The sequence below is a fragment of the Alternaria arbusti genome (genome assembly GCF_024043155.1).
Source record: "Alternaria arbusti strain BMP 1465 chromosome Unknown scaffold_13, whole genome shotgun sequence".
NCBI classification, from domain to species: Eukaryota; Fungi; Ascomycota; class Dothideomycetes; order Pleosporales; family Pleosporaceae; genus Alternaria; species Alternaria arbusti.
The window spans coordinates 832,144-854,791 of NW_026249953.1; the positions used below are offsets into that span (position 1 = coordinate 832,144).

Consider the following 22,648-nt stretch of genomic DNA (forward strand, 5'->3'; position numbering starts at 1 on the left):
CACCCAAGTCGCTCTACCACCACAACACGGCGCTTTCATGTCGCTTGTCGCGCGGGTTCGAATGCATCGAAAAGTTGCCGCGATTCAGGTCATACTCACTGTGGCCGTCAGCGACACGTCATCCAATCAGCTTCGGGTCCATTCGTAACGACATCCACCATAGCTCACGTCCTTTTACCGCAAAAACGCTCGGCGAAGAGGACAAGAAACTAGACATATTGACCTTTCCTGCTTGTATCAACCTCTAGCATATAGATATCGAAGGTGCAGAATGTGCTGACAACGTATTGATACCCCCACCAGCCTCGTCCATCATGTCTCTCGGTTGTGTCTGTGGCGGACTTAGATCCCGAAGTAGTCAACCTATCAGCGATGCGCGATCCTTGAGTGCTCGGCCTACTTTGCGCGAGAGTTGCTAGTTCTGGATGTCCCAAATATGCCACCGGAAGAACAACTCCAAGAAAGTCGTTCACGGAGGATCTTTATAGCGATCGCCATCCGTACATACTGTACTTCCCCGCAACTAACCCCGGAAAAGATCCAAGCCCGCTGCACAACGTCACATGGATCGCCAACATACAATAAGACCACAGCGGCGCCGTGTTGCGATCATGATAAAGGCCGCTTCGAATCAATTCGTCAATACCGATAATGCGGTTATCCCAGATTGGTTCGCTTCTAGCGACCTGTGGGTTGGTTGACTTGTCAAATGCGAAATCACTGTGGTCGACAGTCCCTGCGAATGGTAGCGACATCATCCGCACCACATATCCTCTCGGCAATGGACGTCTTGGTGCCATGCCGATGGGCCCTCCCGGTGCTGAGATACTCACCCTGAACTTGGATACATTGTGGTCCGGAGGTCCCTTCAATGCATCTGTAAGCTCCGCTGACTCTGTGCTGGCAATTGACCTTCAACCGACACTAACTCATCAAAAAGAACTACACGGGTGGTAACCCGACCTCTTCCAAAGCAGCAGCATTACCGGGCATCCGCGACTGGATCTTCACCAATGGAACGGGAAACGTGACGGAACTGCTGGGCTTAGACGCTTCGTATGGCTCGTACCAAGTGCTAGGAAACTTGAGTGTGACCATCCCGTCATTAGCAGGTGCCGATGTTACCGACTATATGCGGACATTAAACCTGAGCAATGGCGTCCACACTACGGCATTCAGCGTAGACGGCAGCCTTATCGAGACGGAAGCGTTTTGCTCGTTTCCAGATCAAGTCTGCGTCTATTCGGTTCGCTCGTCAGGTGGGCTGCCAGCGCTGGATGTGAGACTGGACAATGCACTCATTGAGCCGGAGTTGCGCAATATTACATGCGCCGGCGGTAATGCGACGAGTCCAGGACATCTCAGAATGAGCGCCCTGACGCAGCTTGGCCCACCTGAAGGTATGCGATACGACGTGATGGCACGAGTTGCATACGACACCGGCATCGAAGTTGTATGTGATGGTGAAGCCAAGTCTTTGATGGTCTCCCCGCGCAACGGTACGAACAGCGTCACGATAGTAGTCGGCGCTGAAACGAACTACGACGCAAGGAAGGGAACAGCGGAGTACGATTACTCCTTCCGTGGCGAAGATCCAGGCCCGGTCGTTGAGTCCACGACTCTCGCCGCCGCCGCCAGACCTTTGTCGGATCTACAAGGGCGTCACATGGAGGACCTCACTTCTCTCACTGACCGCTTCACGCTATCTCTTCCCGATCCTTCCAACTCATCTCAAGTACCCACATCCGAGCTCGTCGCACGTTACAACGCCAACATCACAGCCGGCGACCCATACCTCGAAAGCCTTCTCTTCGACTATTCACGATATCTCTTCATCGCCAGCTCGCGACCGGGTTCTCTTCCCCCGAACCTTCAAGGACGATGGGCCGAAAGCCTCGAACCCGCTTGGTCGGCAGACTATCATTCCAACATCAACATCCAAATGAACCACTGGACCGCCGACCAGACGGGTTTGACTGATCTCCAATCACCACTATGGGATTACATGTCGAACAACTGGGTCCCACGCGGCAGCGAGACCGCCGAGCTGCTATATGGCGCACCTGGTTGGGTGGTTCACAACGAGATGAACATCTTCGGCCACACGGGCATGAAGAGCGGAGCGGAGTGGGCGAATTATCCGCTTTCTGCAGCTTGGATGATGCAGCATGTCTTCGACCATTGGGACTACTCGCGCGACGAAGCCTGGTTGCGTGATCAGGGCTACCCGCTAATGAAAGGTGTTGCCGAATTCTGGCTCAGTCAGCTGCAAGAAGATCGGTTCAACAATGACGGCTCGCTGGTCGTGAACCCATGCAACAGCCCTGAGCATGGCCCTACAACATTCGGATGCGCGCACTACCAGCAACTCATCCACCAAGTCTTCGACGCCATACTTTCCACTGCCCGCACCGTCAACGAGACCGACAGCGCGTTCGTCACCAACATCACCGACTCCCTCCAACGGCTTGACAAAGGTTTCGCGATCGGTTCCTGGGGCCAGATCAAAGAGTGGAAGCTACCCGAGGAACCCTACGGCCTAGAATTCATCAACGACACCCACCGCCACCTTTCCGAACTGGTCGGCTGGCACCCCGGCTACTCAATCTCCTCCTTCCTCGACGGCTACACCGACACCGCAGTCCAGGACGCCGTTCGTCAGAAACTGTACAGTCGTGGTAACGGCAACGGTGAGGCCCTCAACCAGGCGAATGCGGGATGGGCGAAAGTCTGGCGTTCCGCTTGCTGGGCTCGCCTCAACGAAACGGACGAAGCGTACTACGAGCTCAGATATGCGATTGAGCAGAACTTTGCGGGGAATGGGTTAAGTATGTATGATGGGGATAGGGTGCCGTTTCAGATTGATGCGAACTTTGGGTTTGGAGGCGCGGTGTTGAGTATGCTTGTTGCGGATATGCCGCTTGCTGCGGGGGATGTGAGGGAGAGGACTGTGGTTTTGGGGCCTGCGATACCGAAGAGTTGGGGTGGGGGGAGTGTGAAGGGGTTGCGGTTAAGAGGCGGTGGGGTTGTAGACTTTGGGTGGGTTGAGAATGGTGTAGTGGGGGAGGTGGAGATTGATGGGAGGTTGGATGGGGTGAGGATCGTGAACAAGGATGGGAAGGTGCTCGCAGAGTAGAACGAAAGGCGCACTATAGTCGCTTCTACCTCGTATGAAGATCTTGCTATGGTGGTTCTGATGTGTTCTGCATCTTCTTACCATGGTCGTGAGGAAAGCGCAGTGATTCTCGATATCGATGCAAGATAGCGAAAGCCTCGTCAACTAGCGGATAGTGTAGAACCCCGGTTTCTTACATGCGCTGAAGTGCTGTCAGATATCGCCAGAGAGCGCACCACAGGTCCAATGCGTTATGCCCAGTGCTTACCACAGTGCGACACACCCAGGCTATCCTCTACATCAGCAACGTGTTTACCATTAGCAGCAGCGGTAATGGCACTCCTATGCGCACAACAGTGCGGTATAGTTGCTGTGCCGTCCATGAGTGAAGGAAGATATGTCGCAATCGGTAGAGCAGTCGGGATGTGGGGGTGGGACGTGCACTGACTTCGCGACGCTCTCGCAAAGGCGGATGCGCCCGTCCAATCAGCCACCAGCGCCCAATCTCGACCCCAAAATTCGAAAAGGCGCCCGTCGCACCACACGCCTTCGCGCATCCGAGCCAGCCACCGATGCATGGTCTCATCCTCATTCCTCGGCATCGGACACTGCACCAGGGCATGGTGTGAGCACAATCCGCCAAACGCCGCACATTCGTGACTAACCCGGTAACCCGATAAGAGCTACATATCGAATAGGCGCGCAACAGTTCAAAAGACATACGGGCGAAGCGAGAGGCATAGATGGGTCTGCACCCTGGGGTCGTACTCGTCGCAAATGCTTCGTCGAGCACAATCAGGGCACATGGAAGCGGTTGCGAAGCTGAACTCGACGCATGTGTTACCAGATCCCGCATCACAATCTGCAATGCGCTGCGCACGGCTTCGTCGTGCTATGGCGACCGGGGTGAATGAGAACTAATGTGAAGCGTCTATCGCTCGCTCCTGTTGTTGCGCGCTTTCAAGATGCTTCGGAAGCCATGTCCTTATGCGAGGTCTCTCGATTGAAAAGCGCATCTAAACTTCGTGCCAGTGAGCTTTTCAGTCGCACAGCAGTACATCGGTTGATAGATCTCAAGGTCCAGCCTTTCGGGTCTAGTCTGGCCTCAGCTGCCTGTTTACACGCTCCCGTGCTGACATGCAGTGGCGTTGCTTACGCATCGCTTGCGCGGTGTCACCGATGAATGAAGGACCATATGAGGCTTTCAAAGACTTTCCTCTTTCGATGTACTGCCGGCGTACCCTATAGCGATGCGCATTACATAAGTAGGCGCATGCCCGCTCTCGCAGCGACACCTTCGTCTCTTTCTACGCCAGGATGAAGACGTACACGAGATTTCTCGTCGCCTTGACGTGGACGACTGCCTTCTGCGCCTCTGTTCACGGATGGCCAACTCGTGACGAGATCATTCAGTCCATCCAGGAACGCGCCACCGCTGGTATTCGCAACGCACCTGCAGACGACGTCGCAATGCAACTGACCTTTCGCGTCCAGACTCCATCAACCTCGAGGCAATACCTGGCTTCAACCTCAGCTCCGCTCTTGACAGCATCGCGTCAACATACCTCGATAGTCAGGCGCAAGAACTGCCACAGCGCAATAGCTCAAATGCCACCACCATCATCGATGTTCATGGTACGTCTATCCTTCTCTATCATGTGGTGACCGGCCTGATAGAGTTTCATAGCGCATTGCGTTCCCGATTGGTATCGCGCAATTGTTCCAACGGTCGGCGGGAACCCGACACCATTTTGGAACGTCAGCGGGCATCTCAACTTCATGTTGAGCCAGGACATATCGCACGCAGTCGTGGCGTTCTCTTCGCCGGGCGCAAACGTGTATCCCAGGAACCGAGAAGCGACCATCGCGCTTGCTCGGCTGATTAATGAGCAGTCCGCAGCGTATGCGCGAGTCTACCCCAACCACTTCTCGTTCTACGCCGTTGTACCGCTCCCATATACCCAGGATGCAATCGCTGAAGCCATGTACGCTCTCGACACGCTTGAAGCCGCAGGTATCGCGCTCTACTCCAATTTCGAAGGTCGATACCTTGGCGACTCTGCCTTCACGCCCTTCTTCCAAGCCATGAATGCGCGAGGGACCGACCAGATCATCTACGTTCACCCCACGACGCCCTACCTGCGCATCAACGGCTCACCCATCGAAGCAAACCCAACGACGTACCCAACAGGCAACATCGAGTTCTACTTCGAAACCGCGCGCGTTCTCCAAGACCTCGCCGTCACGCAAACCATTCTCAACTTCACAGACATCAACTACATCATCCCACACGTCGGCGGCGCATTCCCGTCTGTCGCAGACCGCCTGTTGAAGTCGTTTCCCGCGATCTACGACCGCACCCTCGAGGCTTTGCAGACACGCTTCTTCTGGGATTCCGCGGGCCCGACGTACTTCCACCAAGTTGGTGGCCTACTTGCGTACGACATACCGGCGTCGAATCTGTTGTTTGGGACGGATTACCCGTACGCGCCGGTCTTCACGTATGCGCCTTCGCTAGTAGGTATTAAGACGTCGCGGTTCGTAGACGATTCCGAGCGTGTAGGCATCTTTTTTCGCAATGCGCAAAGGCTGTTTCGCGATCGCATTGCTTCGCAGGTAATTACAACTAAGGTCTACTATAGTATAGACTTTAGAGTTAGGTTTAAAAAAAAGTTATAACTATTCTAAGTTTTTTTCTAACTTTATTAGAATAGAGAATAATAGACTATTATTATACAAATTCTAGTACGTACGCAGTAATATTAGAGTGCGATATTAGTAACTTATAGTATAATATTAGTAGGCCTAGGTATAATATTACTAGGTGTAACGTAGGTGCATACTTCGCGGTCTATCTGTGCTAAGACTCTACTAAAACTACCTCTACTCTATAGTACCTTCTATTAGAGTTAACTCCGTTGCGTGTAAGGCGACGTTACGTGCAACACTAGAACACTCTATTACTCTATTATAGCTTCTAGAGCTATAGCTTTTTATGTTCTACTGCAAGGTATATAAGTCTTGCCTTAAGTCTAATTAATTTTCTTCTTAGTCTATCTATTAAACTACGCGTTATCTATATTATAAGATAACCTACCTATACTAATATTAGCGTAAATACCTTTATCTTATAGATACCTTCTATTAGAGTTAACTCCGTTGCGTGCAAGGCGACGTTGCGTGCAACACTAGGACACCCTATTACCCTATTATAGCTCCTGGAGCTACAGCTTTTTACGTCCTACCGCAAGGTACACAGGTCTTGCCTTAAGTCTAATTAATTTTCTTCTTAGTCTATCTATTAAACCACGCGTCGTCTATATTATAAGATAACCTACCTATGCTAACATTAGCGTGAATACCTTTATCCTATAGATACCTAGCTACTAGGAACAGCACTCCGCACTCGTAGCTCTCTTTGCTCTACGCTAAGAATGACATATTCTGCGTACCTACAAAGATTAACTAGTAGCGCGGAACTATATCCTTTACGCTAGAGCTGTTATTCTACTACTAGATCTATATCGTCTTCGCGTGCGTGAGCTACCTCCTCTTTCTTATATCTACTAAGCATTAATCTAGAATTAAGTGCATTCTTTAACCCTCTGCTAGTTTCTTTAAGTGGAACATATGGCGTAGATCGCAGTTTAGGGTAGCGAGTGCTGATAAGCGGGAAGGGTAATAAATACGCAATCCCCTTAGCGCGTTCTGAATAACTACTTGTTCTAGCTCGCGGTTACGAATCGCGCCAAACAGCTGCTTAGCAAATATATCGCTAATGCGGCTAATTATTAAAGTGCTGTAACACATATATAGAATAAGGTGTGTATACTGTTTTGCTAGCGTAAGTCTAAGACTCGCTATAGCGCGCCTTAGCGATTCAAACCTAGACAGAGCTGCTCTTAGACCTCTTGATTATTATTAGCTAGAACTAATACTTATAGTAGTGCAACATACTCTGTGTATACAAAACTAAGGTGCGCGCATGCGCTGAAGTTGTATCGATTAATTGCTGCTAGCAACGACAGCTAAACCTAAAGGCATTGCAGAAAATCCTAAAACTCGGTTTAAAAGTTAGGCCGAGTTAGTATTACTACTGTCGTAGTCCGCAAGGGAAGGTCTACTACAAAGGCGACGTTGTCTATTAAAGTAGACGCCTTCTCTCTATTATCCGCGTAACCCTTATGACCCTATTTATTAGGAGTTAGATTTGCTAAAGCTATAACAACTTGCAACGTTCTATTCTTCCTAAAAGAAAGAAAGAACTTTGCGTAACACGCGCTGTACAACTGCAGGTTAGGTGGGTAATAGATTGTTTAGTTCCCGCTCTTGCGAGGCTTTCCGTTTAGTTCTTAGCTCGCGGTCTAGCCCTTAACGCTTCTAGAATCTATAATCTACGTAGACTTAATAGAGTTAAGTCGCATTGTTTCTATTAACTATCTTAGATACTACGCATAGGAGTATAAGACTACTTCGTCTGTAGTCTTAATGTTAAGGAGCTCCTCTAATGTAACATCGTTGTGTTAAGGGTTGTCTAACAACCGAACGTTGTACACGCCTAGCGAGGAGAACGATTTAGGCGTAGGGAAATATCTCTTAGGGTACCTTAGCGTAAGGCTCTGGCGCTGTTGTTGTGGACGCGGAAGAGGGAAGGTATCCTCTTCGCGGGGGCGTTTGTTTAGGCCGGCGCAGGTTAGCTTATGCGCTAGTAGGCTTAGTGGCGTTAAGAGTGCATGACGACGTTGTAGAGGTTTGTTATCTTAAGTAAGATCGATGCAAACTACGTGCCGCGTCTTGTCTAGAGTCTTTAGTGGGGAGGCGCTTGCTCTAGGCATGTTCTTAATAGCAGTTAGTAGACACAACTTGAAGACTAACGATTACTCTATTTATAACAGCGTGCATTCTTATTTTTAATGCTAGCGCAGTTGTTTAACACAGCATGCAGATTAGCTGTTTATCCTGCTATGCGCGGCACGTTACTGCGCGTCTCTTGCTGCGTACACGCCGCAGCACGCTGCGGGTTAGCTTTAATGATGCCGTGCGCTGTACGCTAAAGTGCTCCCCTTGCTGCGTATAGGCCGCGGCGTGCAGGCGCTCTACGTGCGCTAACAGCACGCGGGTGCTACACCCGTACTAATCTACTATTATACCCCTGCTACCTCTTAACCTATGTGGTCGCTACTTAGTCGCACTTATTATTTCTGCTCCTAGAGCTACGATATTGCGGCAGAGTCTGTGCCTTTGAGTTCTGCAGCGAACTGCGGGGTCGCTTTTTAGTAAGAAGCTGTTATACAGGGGTTAGAGAGGTATGCCCGGCGGTATAGCGGCTAGCGACTATTTCTGCTTAGCGTTAAGCAGTATTTTGTACGCTAGGCTAAACTACTGCTTAGCTAGCACCTGTTAAGGACCTAGTACGTTACCTCTAGAGAAGAGCTATTAGCGTCGGCGGTGTTATTATTATCGGACATGTTAGATCTTTAAAGCGTGCCTAAACGTCGGTCGCATTGTGTTTATCTTCTGTAATAGTTATAAAATACTTTTGTAGAAACGCTGAACTATGTAGCGTTAGCGTGACAGTTTAAATAGCATGCTAGTCTACGGTAGGTCCTTCTCGAGGACACACGCTACTAGCTAGAAACGGCGGCTTGCTAAGCGATAACGGGGGAGAGGAAGTGATAGTCTGTGTAGTTAGCGGTAGCGAAGACAAAAAAGCTGTAGAATTGAATATAGCATAGCACAACTTACTACAAGATAAGAGGAGAGATTAAGAAAGGCATTACTTTCCCTTTGCTTTCCGGGACCTTCTAAGAGAGAAAGAGTAGTAGTATTCGAGACGCAATTGTGCAGAAAGAAGAAACTCTTTTAATATCTGTAATTTTAACCTTAGTTTCTCTTCTTCTTTATTATCCTGCGACTCTTCTTGCTACCTCTTACGTATTTTAGGAACGCGATATTATTCGCAAGCTCTTTCTAGCTTCTATTAACCGCGGTTAGATGCACGAACCTTAGGATAACAGCCGTGACTACCTCCTAGATATTACAGCCTCGGACGATAAAAAAGACAGCCTAATACTATCACTTCTCTCTTCAAAGCTAGAGGTAATAGCACTAATCGTGTTAATCCTACGTTGTTAGGGATTAAGCGTTAAAGTTAGGATACCTGCAAGAATTTCAAAGAGTGCACGAGGTGGAGCTTAATTAACATCCTCATCCAAGACCTCTAGAAAGCAACAGGCTTCTAAAGAAGGAAAGCCAATACCCTACCGCGCAGAATCCGGCTTCGATCTAAATGCACCTGCAGAAGAAGAAGTTTTAAAAGAACAAGAATCTAGAACGCACAATGCGCATGACATCTAGTATACAATTAATCCCCACGAGACTAAACAAATCCTCTTTAGTATTCTAAGTTGCCCAGTCCCTTTAAGCACTTTTTATTATTTGTACACTAGGCTAGATACTTGCAGAGGCAGGTCTCTATTTAGGGCATACGCTACTAGCTAGAAGTAGGGGTTTAATAAAGAATAGCGAGAGAGAGGAAGAAACATGTAACGGGTAGGCTAGAGGGGTTACTAACTGCTGGAATAAGCTAACGCACTACGCACACGCCGAATTGATGCAGGAAAGACAAAATAAACTTTAGTACTTAACGCGCTTTACGCCTTTGTCTGAACTAATATCTAGATATAAATGTAGTGCGTAGTTAGAAGAAGCTACAAGAGCTGTAAAGGGAAAACCTAAAGTTATAGAAGAAGAGCGGTAGCTAATCTGTGTTTATGTAATCAGCGATAGCGAAGACAAAAAGGCTCTAGAAACGACTAGGGTATAGAAGGACTTACCACAAGATGAGAGCGGAGATCGAACCTTAGGTTCTCTTCTTCTTCGTTGTCCTGCGACCCTTCTCGCTACCTCTCACGTATTTTAGGAACGCGATGTCCTTCGCAAGCTCTTTCTACCTTCTATCGAAATTAGGTTCTCTTCTTCTTCGTTGTCCTGCGACCCTTCTCGCTACCTCTTACGTATTTTAGGAATGCAATTTTATTAGCGAGCTCTCTTGTGTTCTAGGTTTCCTAACTCTTGTAGAGCTTCTTAACTTCTTTCCTGCTGCTAAAGCTGTTGGCTACGCTTAGCTTGTATACTGTGCGGTTATCTTCTAGGAACAGCGCTTAGTTAATTAGTCTTCCGTGACAGTTATGTAACACTTGTATCAAGACGCTAAACTGTGTACAGTCGGCGTAATAGCACAAGTAGCACGTTGATTTACTAACGCGCAGATAATCTCTCTCCTTCTGAGCAGGTTCTCCTTCTTAAGAGACATCCTCTTCCTTATCTAATGTTAGTACCTTTATAGCTTAGACAGTTTCTGTACCTACTCTGTCTTAGTTCCTAACTATTGACTCGCTCGTGAACCTATTCTTTAGAGGCTTGTTATTATCTTAAGAAGAGTGACGCTGAACCTGCTAGGCTTAAAGATGCCGACGACATGCTCGACGACGTTAGCTAATGTCTTTATTAGTGTGGGCGCTATCACCCTCGCTAGCTAGGGTTTCTGGTGCAAACAAGATCTGCACGAGGGCTAGTTTATTAATACCTACCGCGGTGAAGTTATAACAGATGCCGAAGCTACGCGTCGCGAAACCTCGTCTTTAAAAGCAAAAGCATTCTATCTGTATTCGCTCGACAAGTTCGCTAAGTTAGAAGGCCTTAAAGAAGAAGACCTCTACGTTGCGGACGGCGAGTTTATGGGTAGACCGACAAAGTTCATTAACTACTTATGTAATCCTAACTGTAGGCAGTACACTGTCTCCTACAACAAGCACGACCTGAGAGATTATGACATCGCGTTCTTTGCACGGAGGCTTATTCTAAAGAGCGAGGAATTGACTTTCGACTACCTTAATAAGGAAGAGGGGGAGAGGATAGATGAGCCGGGTAAGAGGGCGCTCTCTTGTCTTTGTGGGGCGAGCTTAGTGTTATTACCCTTGGCTTTCAAGATAGAAGTGATGGGATTGCGCTGTCGTCTTCACCGGCGTCTAGGTGCTACTACCCTCGGCTTCCTCTAATGCCCCCAGCATAGCGAGAACAACTTACTGCCGGAGCTAAGCCTCTAAGCAGATACTAGAAGGGCACTTACTCTTTCGAAGACAGAATTAATAGGATTAGGCTATTGTCCCGCTTTCTCTTTTATTATCTGTATGGCGCGCCTTGATGAGGATCTCTTGCCTTCTCTCTTTTCTCTACGTCCTCTACGCTTAGGGAAACTATCCTCTAAAGGCGCGATGCGGTACTCGCCCTTTGCAGAAGACTACAGTTAGGTGCACAAACTCTAGGACAACAGCCAGGACTACCTCCTAGATGTTATAGCCTCGGACGATAAAGAAGACGGCCTAAAACTATCACTTCTCTCTTTAAAGCTAGGGGTGATAGCACTAAGCGTGTTAATCCCACGCTGTCGAGGAGGAAGCGTTGAAGTAAGAATACCTGCTGGCATAGCAAAGAGTCCGAGAGCCTAAGCTTAACCAGCACTCTCGTCGAAAGCCTAAGGAAAGCAACGCGTCACGAAGAACAAAAGCTAAGAGACAACCGCACAGGCTCCGGCTTTAACGACAACCGCGACAGGATCAAGCGGTCGCGTCGCCGTCTCAACTAGCTTCGAATTCAACAGCGACGGGATTGAGCTGTCGCGTCGCCGTCTCAACTAGCTTCGAATTCAACAGCGACGGGATTAAGCTGTCGCGTCGCCGTCTTAACTAGCTTCGAATTCAACAGCGACGGGATTGAGCTGTCGCGTCGCCGTCTCAACTAGCTTCGAATTCAACAGCGACGGGATTGAGCTGTCGCGTCGCCGTCTTAACTAGCTTCGAATTCAACAGCGACGGGATTGAGCTGTCGCGTCGCCGTCTCAACTGGCTTCGAATTCAACAGCGACGGGACCGAGCCGTCGCGTTATTGTCCTAACTAGCTTCGAATATAACAGCGACAGTATTAAGCTGTCGCTTTATCGTCTTAAACACCTTTAAATGCAACCGCCTCCCTTATCGTTAACGTGGTCGTTATTATCGTTCCCTATTACAGGGTTCTCACGTAAGCCTAATGCATTAAGGCTAGCCTCTTAGGATCTAGCGGGTCTTGACGAGTGGCATCCTATCACGTTGACTACTAAGCCGCCGCTTAGCTGGCACTCGATAAAGGACCTAGTGCGATGTTTAGAGCAGATCTAGGACTACCTTAAAGAGAGGGAGAAGTAAGCGGCATCTTAGTAATAGATTTCGGCATCGTACTAACCTATCTAGGAATCTACCGCTGCCTTTAGACATAAAACCTTCGAGGAGAAGAAAGAGTTCTGATAGAGGTTCTTCGTTCGAACGCCGCTTTTTACTATGCGATTAGCGATTACAAGAGAGTTATACGCCGTTAGCCTCTCGATCTTTATCCGTGTTATCTGCAGCAACAGTCACGTCTCTAGCTAGTAACTGTTGCTTCGTTCTTGTTGGCTAGCTGGGGAATCTGGTGGGAGACAATGTATTTTCGGATGTCGACTATAGGTCCGGGTGTTGTGAGGGCGATGTCGAAGCATTCGGTTCGGAGGCGCTTAATAGCGGCGACACTGTCCTTGCGCTCTACTGTAATCTAGCTAAGTCGAGTGCAGATAGCGCGCCGGGTATTACTAATAGGACCTTTAAGGGGAGAGGTTAGCTTCTTATGTTCCTTCTAGAAAGCTTTGCGGAAGGCCTTTATGCGCTAGTGGAGTTCGAGGTATTTGGCGTAAATCTAATTAGCGCCGTGAGATAGGCAACACCTAAAGCCGGATCTAGATTATACAGAAGTGGAGGAATCTGCAAAAGCGCGAGTCTCCCAGATGTTCGTTTAACAGGCCTTAGTCGCAAGATAGGCGAAGTGATGCGACTTTCACTGCGGACAATACTCATTTCCTTGTGTTTCCTGCGTTCCTGAAGTTACCTATCCTAGTTTAGCGTCAGTTGTACCGACGCACCCCATCATCGCGAAATACATCTAAGACAAGAAGCAAGCGTAGTTATACAGCAAGCAGGTCTGCATTATTTTAGATAAAGCAACTACTATTCGCAACCCACTTCATTAGTCAACAGCAATATATACAACGCGCATCGACGTTCTCCCCCTTGCAAAACTATCTCTCAACCAGTCCTTCAACCGTGCGGCCCTGCGAAGCTCACGTATGCAATATCGCCACTTCTTGCAAGAGATCGTGCGCCCTATCCTTATTCTTCTTAGTAAAGAACTGTTCTGTAGCGTCCACTAACCGCACAACCAGATCAGAACCTTTGCTATAATGGCCATCTAGACTAAGTATGCGTCTCGCCCTTCCCAAGAGGGCTTTAGCCGTCGATAATGTCAGACTATCTAAATCACCCATGCCGTGCAGCAGCCAGCCTCGTACGTCGTCGCTTATAGTACAGGCCGCCCATGCGTCCACAATAACATGCTGCCATACAATGCAGCACTTGCCATATCCTAGACAGTGAGGTTAGAGGACCTTGCATTAAAAACAGCCGGTGTAGTTCTGCATCTTCCAGCCGCCCTCTAACGCCCTCCTCGACCAATGCATTAATGCCGTACTAAGTTCAACAGTCAGGTCGGAGCCCTAACACTCTGCTTTAGTGTAATAGAATTCGCGTCTCTCCTCGAGCGCGCACACTGCGCAATGCGTTAACCAGAACTCTAGCATAGATTTCACTTAGTTAGAGCTACACGGCGTCTCGACGCTATTCCATACTGCTATCTATTGCTAATTTGTCCTGGCTCTGTTGCGGTTATCGTCTGTTGCCCTTAGGGGCACTACGGCTGCCGGACTTCTATATAAAGGTGGTGGTGTTCTAGATGCGCCTTCATTACTAAACATGTACTCCTTGTCTCTTCTACGCGGGGTAGCTGACACTAGCGTAGGCAGGGACCGTTGAGCCTGGGTCCTGCAAGGCGTTACTAGCAGTGCTCGCCTTTGTGCGGGTGAAGACCCGGCAGCGTGGTTAGTACTGCGCTGCGGCGACGTCTCCTGTCCGACACGTGACTTGCCAGGGTCCTCGCGTAGCGGCGGCGGCGGCGGCGGCGACGGGGACGCCCTGTGCGCTCGGGCGCTACCGCGCGCCATAGGCGTCGCGTCCGGTTCAGCTGTCGCATCACTCTAGTGCGCGTGCAACCTCTGCCCCAGAGCCTCTCCTATGCCTCCCTCTAGCACATCCTCGTCGTCGCTCTCCTCCTTATGTCCTGCTCCTTCCGCGCCCGGCACCACGCCAGTACCAGCCAGTGCGTGCCACACACACACATCACATCGCCGCTCTTCCCCTTCAACGCATCCCTCGCGCGTGTCATCCCCATCTATGTACGCGGCGATTGCCTTGCGCCGGCATTTTGCCTCCGTCTACGGCACTTCCAGCTGCGTGAAGGTCTGCATTACCTCACGGTTGCGGGTCTGCACCTCCGCTGGCGCCTTCGAGGGTAGGGTGTACTGCACGCCTAAGAGCACAATCACTTCTGCGTCTCGCCCGTCGCGACCTGCACGACCTGCCCCTTGTATAAACAGTTCGAGCGACTCTGGCTAGGTAACGTAAATAACGTCGTCCACGTCGCTTACATCCAGCGAGTGCTCCGCCGCAGTTGTCGCCTACAAGACCGCGCCCTCCGTCTCACGAAAGCCGTTGAGAACGTCCTCTTTTTCGCCCGAGTCGACCTTGGAGTAGTACACAAAATAATGTAGAGAGGCACTGCCCCTCTCATCAAGGATTCTCCTATGGTCCAGGAAAACGATTATCTTGCGCACCCTGCCAGCCTGGTTGCGTCCCGCGCGTAAACGATACACCTCCACAAAATCGGCTGCCCGGCGTAGGCCGCACAAGCCCGCTCTACCCTCGATCTCCTCCAGCGCGTTCCTCACCAAGTACGCCGCGTTAGGTCGTCTAACAGACACTCGCAACGTGCGTGTGCACTATGTGCTTAGGTTCATCGCGTTAAACAGCTCCGCCTCTCGCGATAGAGGGAGCGTCGCGGTGAGGAACAGCAAATACGCGCCTATTGTGGTCAGGATAGACATATGCGTAACCGCACTTCTCCAGTACCTTGCTGTCAGGACGAGGTGGGCCTCGTTAATCACGACCCGCTCTAAGCAGTCCTGCGCTTGAAGCAACCGTAGCCCCGCTCTGAAATTCTCAGTGTTTAGGTGTTCTACCATCACAACCACTACCCCCGTGTCAGGGAACATGCCCGGCCTGGCGACACTAGTCGGTCTCCACACAAGACATAGGATCTGCGCTTCTGCGTATTAACGTTTAACGTCGACTCGAAGCGCAATAAATAGCGTGACAATTATAGTCAGGTGCGCTCCGGGGCGCAGCGTCGGGAGGAGCGACAGCACCGTCTTTCCGCCTCCGGTCGGCTCCACCACTAGTAAGCACTCGCCCCGGCCGTTGAACAGGGCATCTAGCGTTGCCTATTGCCGCTCTCGGAAGACGGCTTTGTCGTCCTGCACCATGGTGCGCAGCTAACGCCGCGCCTGCTGCTCTGTCACCAATGGTGTCTCGTCCCCGCCGTCGTCGCTGCCGTCGTTGTTTTGGCTCACGTCGTCGGCCTCGACTTTCTGCTTCACCTGACGAACATGTCCGCCTGACTCTTGTGGCCTCTTGCGACCCTAACGGTGTGCTACAGCATTGTTGTAGCGTTCTAGGGCGGAAGGGAATTTCAGAAGCTTGTGCCAAAACTCGCCCACTGCCATCCACTGCTGCATCGCCAATTCGTCAAGGTTGGGATGGATTGTTTCGTCGCCGTTGTAGTTAGTGAGCTCCATCTGCAAGGAATAGCCGGTCTGTTCCGCCAAGCGTTGGCGTCTCCGTACCTCTTAGCGAAATTCCTGAAACTGTTCTTCGCCAGCGGCGGCGTCTATCCTTCCGCCTGCGCTGGCGGCCTGCACTAGATCGTGCTCATCGACGTTGTCGCTGTCCTTCTCAAACAGGTGCCCCTCATCGTCGCTGTCGTCGCTGCTGGTGTCGCCTCCGCTATCGCTGTGGCGCCTCCAACCCCTAGCGGCACCTCCTCGTCTCCTCCTTAGAACCGCCTCCGCCCCTCCCTAGAGCCCGTCCGCGTCTTGCGCGAGACCTCTCACGTTTACTATATCAGCTAGTATATAGCGTAATACCAACTAGGTAACTAACTGCCTCGCAGGCTGCAATGTTAATCCCCTGCCAAGAACGGTCGCGGTAGCTTGGCACACCGCCGGCGATGCCCACTTTGCCACGTCTATTCGCTTCCCTCCCGGTAGTTGGAAGAGAAAGCCTTGGTCTTGCTCCTTATGTTAGAGCGGAGACGATGCCTGCAACAGTTTCCAAAACGGCAATACAAGCTATACGTACAAACCCTATAGCTGTGCCACCTCGTCCGGGAGAACATGCATAGGGGCCTCGTGCCTGGCCTAGGAGGTCTTTGTATACCCTCCCACCAACGTTAAGCGGCCGCGCTGCACTACCAAGTTCCGCTTCTCGCTGCTATTGTTATTGTTGCGCCAGCGAATAGTGGCTGCGGTTGTGGCGCGCATCGACATTGTCATTCCCAAGACCGCCTGCACGACACCGGAGGACGCAAATTTCTCCATGCTGTAACGGTAGTTGACCACCGCCCTGTCTATAATACGCGACTTGGTGGCGTCCGCAAACTCGTCCGCGCACGTGGTGGCAATGTAGTCTTCAAGCCAGCCGTTGCCATGCGCCAGCGCCCTGTCGTTCACGGGATCCGTCCAGCAACTCTCAAACGCGCCATCGCGCACAACATCCACTAAGCGCTCCCAAGGGATTGTCGGCACGTTATCTAGGCTGTCGACACGCAGCAACTCGTTGCACAGAACACTCCGCTGCTCTTCTAGCAGACCTGCGATAATAAGGCCTAGCTGGCGGAGGCCAAGCCGGTGCTCCCCGTACAGGAAGGCCTAGTCCTTCTCGAGCCATGTTATTTTGCCGGGCTGTCGGTGCGCCTTATGCACGGCGCGTGCGTACCGCTTCCTGTCTGTAACCTAGGCCATAGTTGTGTTGACGTTTGTCATAAGTGCCTCTTCCACCAGAACCCGTAGCTCGGCCGTGTCGATACATACAGCGTTCACCGCGCACCAGGCCATCTTAGTGAAGTGCGTCATTATCGAACTGTACTCGTTTGCGGTTTTGAATCTCTCCTCCTAGAGTACAATTCCCAGGACCGTCAGCGCCACTACTAGGCCCAACTTAGACAACTTAGTATCGTCGGCAGTCTGCCGCAGTAGTTGCACGAATAACGCCAGCACCAGCCTCTCTAGCGCGGTAAGGACAGTGCCATTAGGCAATTGTTCCCGGCCGACTAGGTTAACCTCTACCCCCCTCTCTAGATGTTCGCGCAAGTTAGTCTATGCAGCATCCACCTCCGCATTAGTTACGTACGCTAGCACTTCTGCACGAACCTCGCTACTCTATTGTGTCCGCGTAAAAAACGATAGACACTGCTAGACCACCCTCGCAGCTGTCTTAACAGTAGTGTCCGCCTCGTAGGGGCCGACGGGCCTGATGACGGGCGTTCCCGGGTCCACCTGCCCCAACATCTTCCGTCGATAGTCCCCTGTCTTTCCTAGGGCGGCATAACACTTTAGCAGCAGCGTCCCTGTTATATCAAACACCTTTGCAGAGGTCTTGTCTACATCCCCATCTGCACGATCAAGCACCTGTCTTGCGTTGATGCGGTGGAGCCCCTGCATAGTGTCGGCGAAGCCAATAGCTTTCGCCTAAAGGTTCGTCTTATATCGACTAGGTGGAGCGATATGCAGACGCCCCTGCTTTTCCTGTCTTGCAACGACCTACTTTAGCCCGGCGAAGACTCCCAGCAACTCGATTGTTGGAGGAGCTAGCTTCGCCTCTAGTTGGGAAGCTAGAGCGACATAGCATCCTTGACCAAATACCCGCTGTGCTCTAACCGCCTTGCCCCACGCTAGTACATCGCTACCTAGCTGTTAGTTGTCGAGGCGCGTCTGCAGCGCGGTCGCGTTGCCCGGACAGCAGGCGCGCGCAAACTCGGTGATCCTATGCTGGGTCCTTAAGTAGTCTCTCCAGGCAGATTCGGGCTTTTTCGTCTTACCCCTAGAGACAGGGATGAGCTTCTTGCAGTCGTCCACAGGACATAGAAACGTATTCACTACGGCGATAAACAGAATCGGTTCTAGTAGTGTCTGTAGTGCGATCTAGGTATCCTTGCCACGGCCCAAGTTCTCGCGGTTGGCTTCCCAGAACTCGAATACCGCTTCGAGCTCAGTATCGGTCGCCTCCGGAGAGTGTCTACCTTTGCGCCAGTGGCTTCTCACGTGTGCTTTCGTGCCTGTCGACCCTACCGCCTGGCCGCATAGCGTGCACACTAAGAGTCTGTGCGAAGCTTGCGGCACGGGAATATACCAAGCGAGGGTGCGCTATTCTAATAGTGCGTCCGTGGACGCAGACGCGTCTCCGCCCTCGCTGCGCTGTACTAATGGCGCCTCAGTGGACGCAGACGCGTCTCCGCTCTCGCTGCGTGAGAGGAGGAACGCTCCTTCGTCCACCGCCGCTTCGCAGCTGATATCGAGGGGGGGGACTCCGTCTAGCATGTCAAGACAGAAGTCGTATTGCTCGTCGGGGAAGCCAAATCCGCCGGCTACGAGCTCCCACCTATTGTCGTCCAGGTCCGTCATGTCGGTAGTAGCGTACACAGGGTTCACCAACTCGTCCATCGTCGTGGTCTAGAACTCGTCGTTACCTAGGCACTGTCAGAACGTGCACTATAGACACCGCGATGCCCGTTATTACGTACCGTACATGCCCGACGCGTTGAACATAGAATAGTCTATAGTCGGTAGTTAGAAAGAAAGCGTGTTGCTTGAGTTTAGAAGTAGATTTTGTTGCAAAAGGTATGTATGTATACTACTGTGTCTTTTCTCTTGTATAACGCGTTGGCTTTGTGTGTGTATTCACGCGTTAGTATTGTTACTTTAGTATCATCTTTCTGACGCGTCTCGCGCTATCCTTTATTCTTGGTCAATAGTCGCGAAACCTTGCAACCATGCTTAGGACCGTTGTCGTGCCGCGGAGTCTTCCAGCGTGTAGGCTCCCTCCCACAGCTCCGCGAGCTGCAGGAACGCCCGCGCTAGGCCTCTGTCGCTGCAGCCGTCATTTAGATGCTCCGGCGACAGGGTACACCTGCTAGAGAACATGCTTAGGACCGTTGTCGTGCCGCGGAGTCTTCCAGCGTATATGCTCCCTCCCACAGCTCCGCGAGCTGCAGGAACGCCTACGCTAGGCCTCTGTCGCTGCAGCCGTTATTTAGATGCTCCGGCGACAGAGTACACCTGCTAGGGAACAGGTTTCGAGAGCCTGTTGCTGCGCCATATCCCGACCGTGTTGGGCGCGCTCCCTACGCTGGGCTCGGCTCCGGGAGACGAATCCACCATAGCCGCCCTCGTACGTTCTTTTGTCTTTTGCGCATTTAGTAGGCTAGTAGCTTGTTCTGCACACGCATTTTCTCTGTTTGTGTAGCACTGCCAGCGGTACTGCTACTGTAGAGGCCTGTAAGCCAAGTTTATTGTCTATAAGCCTTACCCTTTCTACGCGCACCTTAGTATATTTTTTCCCGCAATCTCCTGCCCGTGTACCACCCATGCCTCTGTGGGATCGCTGTCTTGTCGGCGTTCCCAACGTAGATGACGTTAGCGACGTTGCACCCCGCCTTATTCCTACTAGCGCTGCTGTAGTAGCGCGAACCTTAGATGCCGCCATCGTCTTAAGCGCGTGCACGGATACTCATATATCGCGCTTGCCTGCAGCGTTAGCGTGTCTTGCACGCGACGGCTGCAACGCCTGCTAGCTCGTGGACCGTTCGTGGCTCGGTCTCACCAGGCACCGTCGCCCAGCTCGCTGCCCCACGGAGAAGATCCGCCCTCGTCACACGTCCAGTACATCTCGTCCTCTTCTTAGTCCAAGATGGCCTGCCCAATCTAGTTCCACTCCTCCCACGCGTCGTGTTCTCGTCTCAAACCGTCCCGCTCCAACAGTGCCATTCGCTCTCTGTCCTCCCATTTATCGTGCATATACATATCGTATAGAAGGAGGTCTCGGAATGCGTCGTCTTCTTCTAGTTGCACTGCACTCTCTCGCCTCGCGTTCTAATAACTTTGATCTTTTGCCCACGCGAGGAGCGCCGTTGTCACAACGCGTCGGTATAGTGTCTCTGCGTCTGTCCGCTTCTGTTTCTTAGCGTTCGGCGCTAGTCTAGAGGTTAATGGCGCCGGGTTTTTTATAGTGCTGCTACGAGGCCTGTCCCTCTAGTGTATAATGTTGCCCGCGTACGTCGTCTTGCTTTGTAGGGACTATCTGCATCTACATTGTTGCCAACGTCGGTGGTGAGGCTGCCGTAGGCGTCGACCTGACTATCGTGCTGCGTGCGTGCCACGGCCCCTAACGGAGGGTCGCTAGCGGTGCAGCCATGTCTAGGGTCCGTTGCAGCCCTGCTTAACCGTCGTCTCTAGAGCCTGCTAAGGGCCGAGCATGATGCCTATCGTCTGTGTCGCGTCGTCTTTATCTCCTCTTCCCTCCCCACCCCGTCCTTGGGTAGGATCTACGGCATCTCTTTTCTATCATGTCTGACGTCGCTACCTTATTCTCATTATGCGATCTTAAGAAGCTGGCGGTGACGGCCGAAGAACTGCAGACGCTTGCCGCCGTGGATCACCTTGGAGAGGAAGAAGTCTGTTGGCTACTCGACCCGCTAAACCCCGATCGGTCTACCTTTGTTGCTCCCACTCCGTGGGCAGCGCTGCAGTAGATTTGCCGCGTCGCGCGGCAGAAGCCTCTCCTAAAGAGCGTCCGGGATCTGAAGAAGCGATCACGTGCAGAAGGGGATTCTGATGAGAACTCGGACGGTAGTCGGCCTTCTAAGCAGGCCCGCAGCGGCAGGTCCTCGAACACCCGGAGCGCGGAGCAGAAGCGGCAGTTAGAGGCCAAACTTCAATACCGTGACTTTTAGCACAACTCGCAAGAGGCGCAACGGAACGCGCGCGAGGAGGATCTATTCAACAACGAGCGCGCCTAATAGCTCTAGTTCGCTGGCGCGCAACTAGAGGGCAAAGGGGTCGGCAGCGCTGTCATGGCCGAGGTGGTGCGTCGTGCGACCACAGTCAGGAATTCGGACGCACTGCGAGAGTTGCAGCTTAGTCTACAGAATTAGCGCGAGCAACATGCTAAGCAGGTTTCAGCGCCGTCTTCTTAGCGCCCCTCGCAGATACTTGTGCGCCGCCTTACGCAAAGGCAAGGTCGTTCCTCGTCTCGGTACCACTATCGCCATCTCAAAAAGTGCGAGCAGTTAGGCGCGAGGTCGTCTATCGAGCGTCGTTACTCAGCAGCGCGCCTGCGCGCTGATTATAAATCTCGCCTCGGCGACGACCCAGACAGCGTAACGACGCACGCGCGCCAACGCATTCAGGCCCAGTTCTTCGAAGAGTTGGATTCCTCTGGCGAACCAAAGCGCTCTAATCCTCACTTTTTGTGGTTTCAGCGCACGTTAAAACACGGCAAGCGATGGCTTTCCCTTGAGGCAGCGTTTGGCAGTGGCATTTTCGCCCTGTTGCCGCCCACGCGTGTGCCCAACACGTATATTAAACGCACGTTAACGGATGAGTTGTTTTCGCTGTGGATTCGTCTCATTCTGCACTGCCGTCCGCTAGTAAAGGTTATATCCACGCGTATCAGCGGTGTAGTAGAGGGACTCGCGGAGAACATGCTGCCGCCAGCCGATCGTCTCGCTCTGGAGATTTTCGCCGAAGACCTAGACCCGGACGTAGAGGCAAGTGACGAGCTTGCTTCCCTTCTCGAACCTTATACGATGCATAGGCGCGTTAGCGAGATAGGTCAGTCCGATCTCGAGCCCACCCAGAGTGCGGTCGCATCGCGCCGCTTCAGCAATGTTACTTTGCCTAACAGTCAGGAAGTGGAGGAGGACGAAGAGGCAGAAGACAGGGACGAAGGGGACGAGGAGGAAGAGGAGGGCGAAGAGGATACGGGCGCCGGCGCCGAGGAGGAGGAGGAGGAGGGCGAGGAGGAGGAGGAGGAGGGCAAGGAGGATACGGGTGCTGGCGCAGAGGAGGCGTGCAGCCCTGCTGTACAATCCCTAAATCCACCGCCCTCGAACCAGCAAGCCTTATTCCTTTCCCAGGCGAATAAAGAGTGCCCTAATCATAAGCGCAGCAGTGCGTTATACGGTTCTGTTCCCCAGGACCTTTCGCAGTGGTCAGAGGAAGATGTAGTTGCGTGATTGTAGTAATGCATGTTATAATAGATAGCCTAGTTAATAGTATCGGATGTTAATTGTGCGCTCACGGCGCAGCTGTAGTAACTCTGTAGTATGCGTTAGAAAGACCATAGGACGAAGATGAAGAACCAAAGTATCGCATCGCACTCCGATGAGAGTCAGAGTTGATCGGCTTCGTCTTGTTTCGCAGCCTCACGCTCCCGGGCAGCTGCGAGACCCAGAGGACTC

The 22,648-nt window shown here is 51.7% G+C and overlaps 3 protein-coding genes across 3 annotated transcripts; all 3 read left to right on the top strand.

The window, feature by feature from the left end:
* Positions 1-798: 798 nt before the first annotated feature.
* Positions 799-3,136, top strand: J4E86_008544 (uncharacterized protein; the record flags this gene model as incomplete). The annotated part of the gene is made up of 2 exons (XM_051449055.1): positions 799-879; positions 941-3,136. The coding sequence occupies 2 exons, from the start codon at positions 799-801 to the stop codon at positions 3,134-3,136; spliced, it is 2,277 nt and encodes a 758-aa protein (XP_051300052.1).
* A 1,758-nt stretch (positions 3,137-4,894) lies between these two features.
* Positions 4,895-5,924, top strand: J4E86_008545 (uncharacterized protein; the record flags this gene model as incomplete). The annotated part of the gene is made up of 2 exons (XM_051449056.1): positions 4,895-5,674; positions 5,919-5,924. 2 exons carry the CDS (start codon positions 4,895-4,897, stop codon positions 5,922-5,924), a joined length of 786 nt encoding a protein of 261 aa, XP_051300053.1.
* Positions 5,925-21,889: 15,965 nt separating this feature from the next.
* On the top strand, positions 21,890-22,423 carry J4E86_008546 (uncharacterized protein; the record flags this gene model as incomplete). Its single annotated transcript, XM_051449057.1, has 1 exon — positions 21,890-22,423. One exon carries the CDS (start codon positions 21,890-21,892, stop codon positions 22,421-22,423), a length of 534 nt encoding a protein of 177 aa, XP_051300054.1.
* Positions 22,424-22,648: the final 225 nt, after the last annotated feature.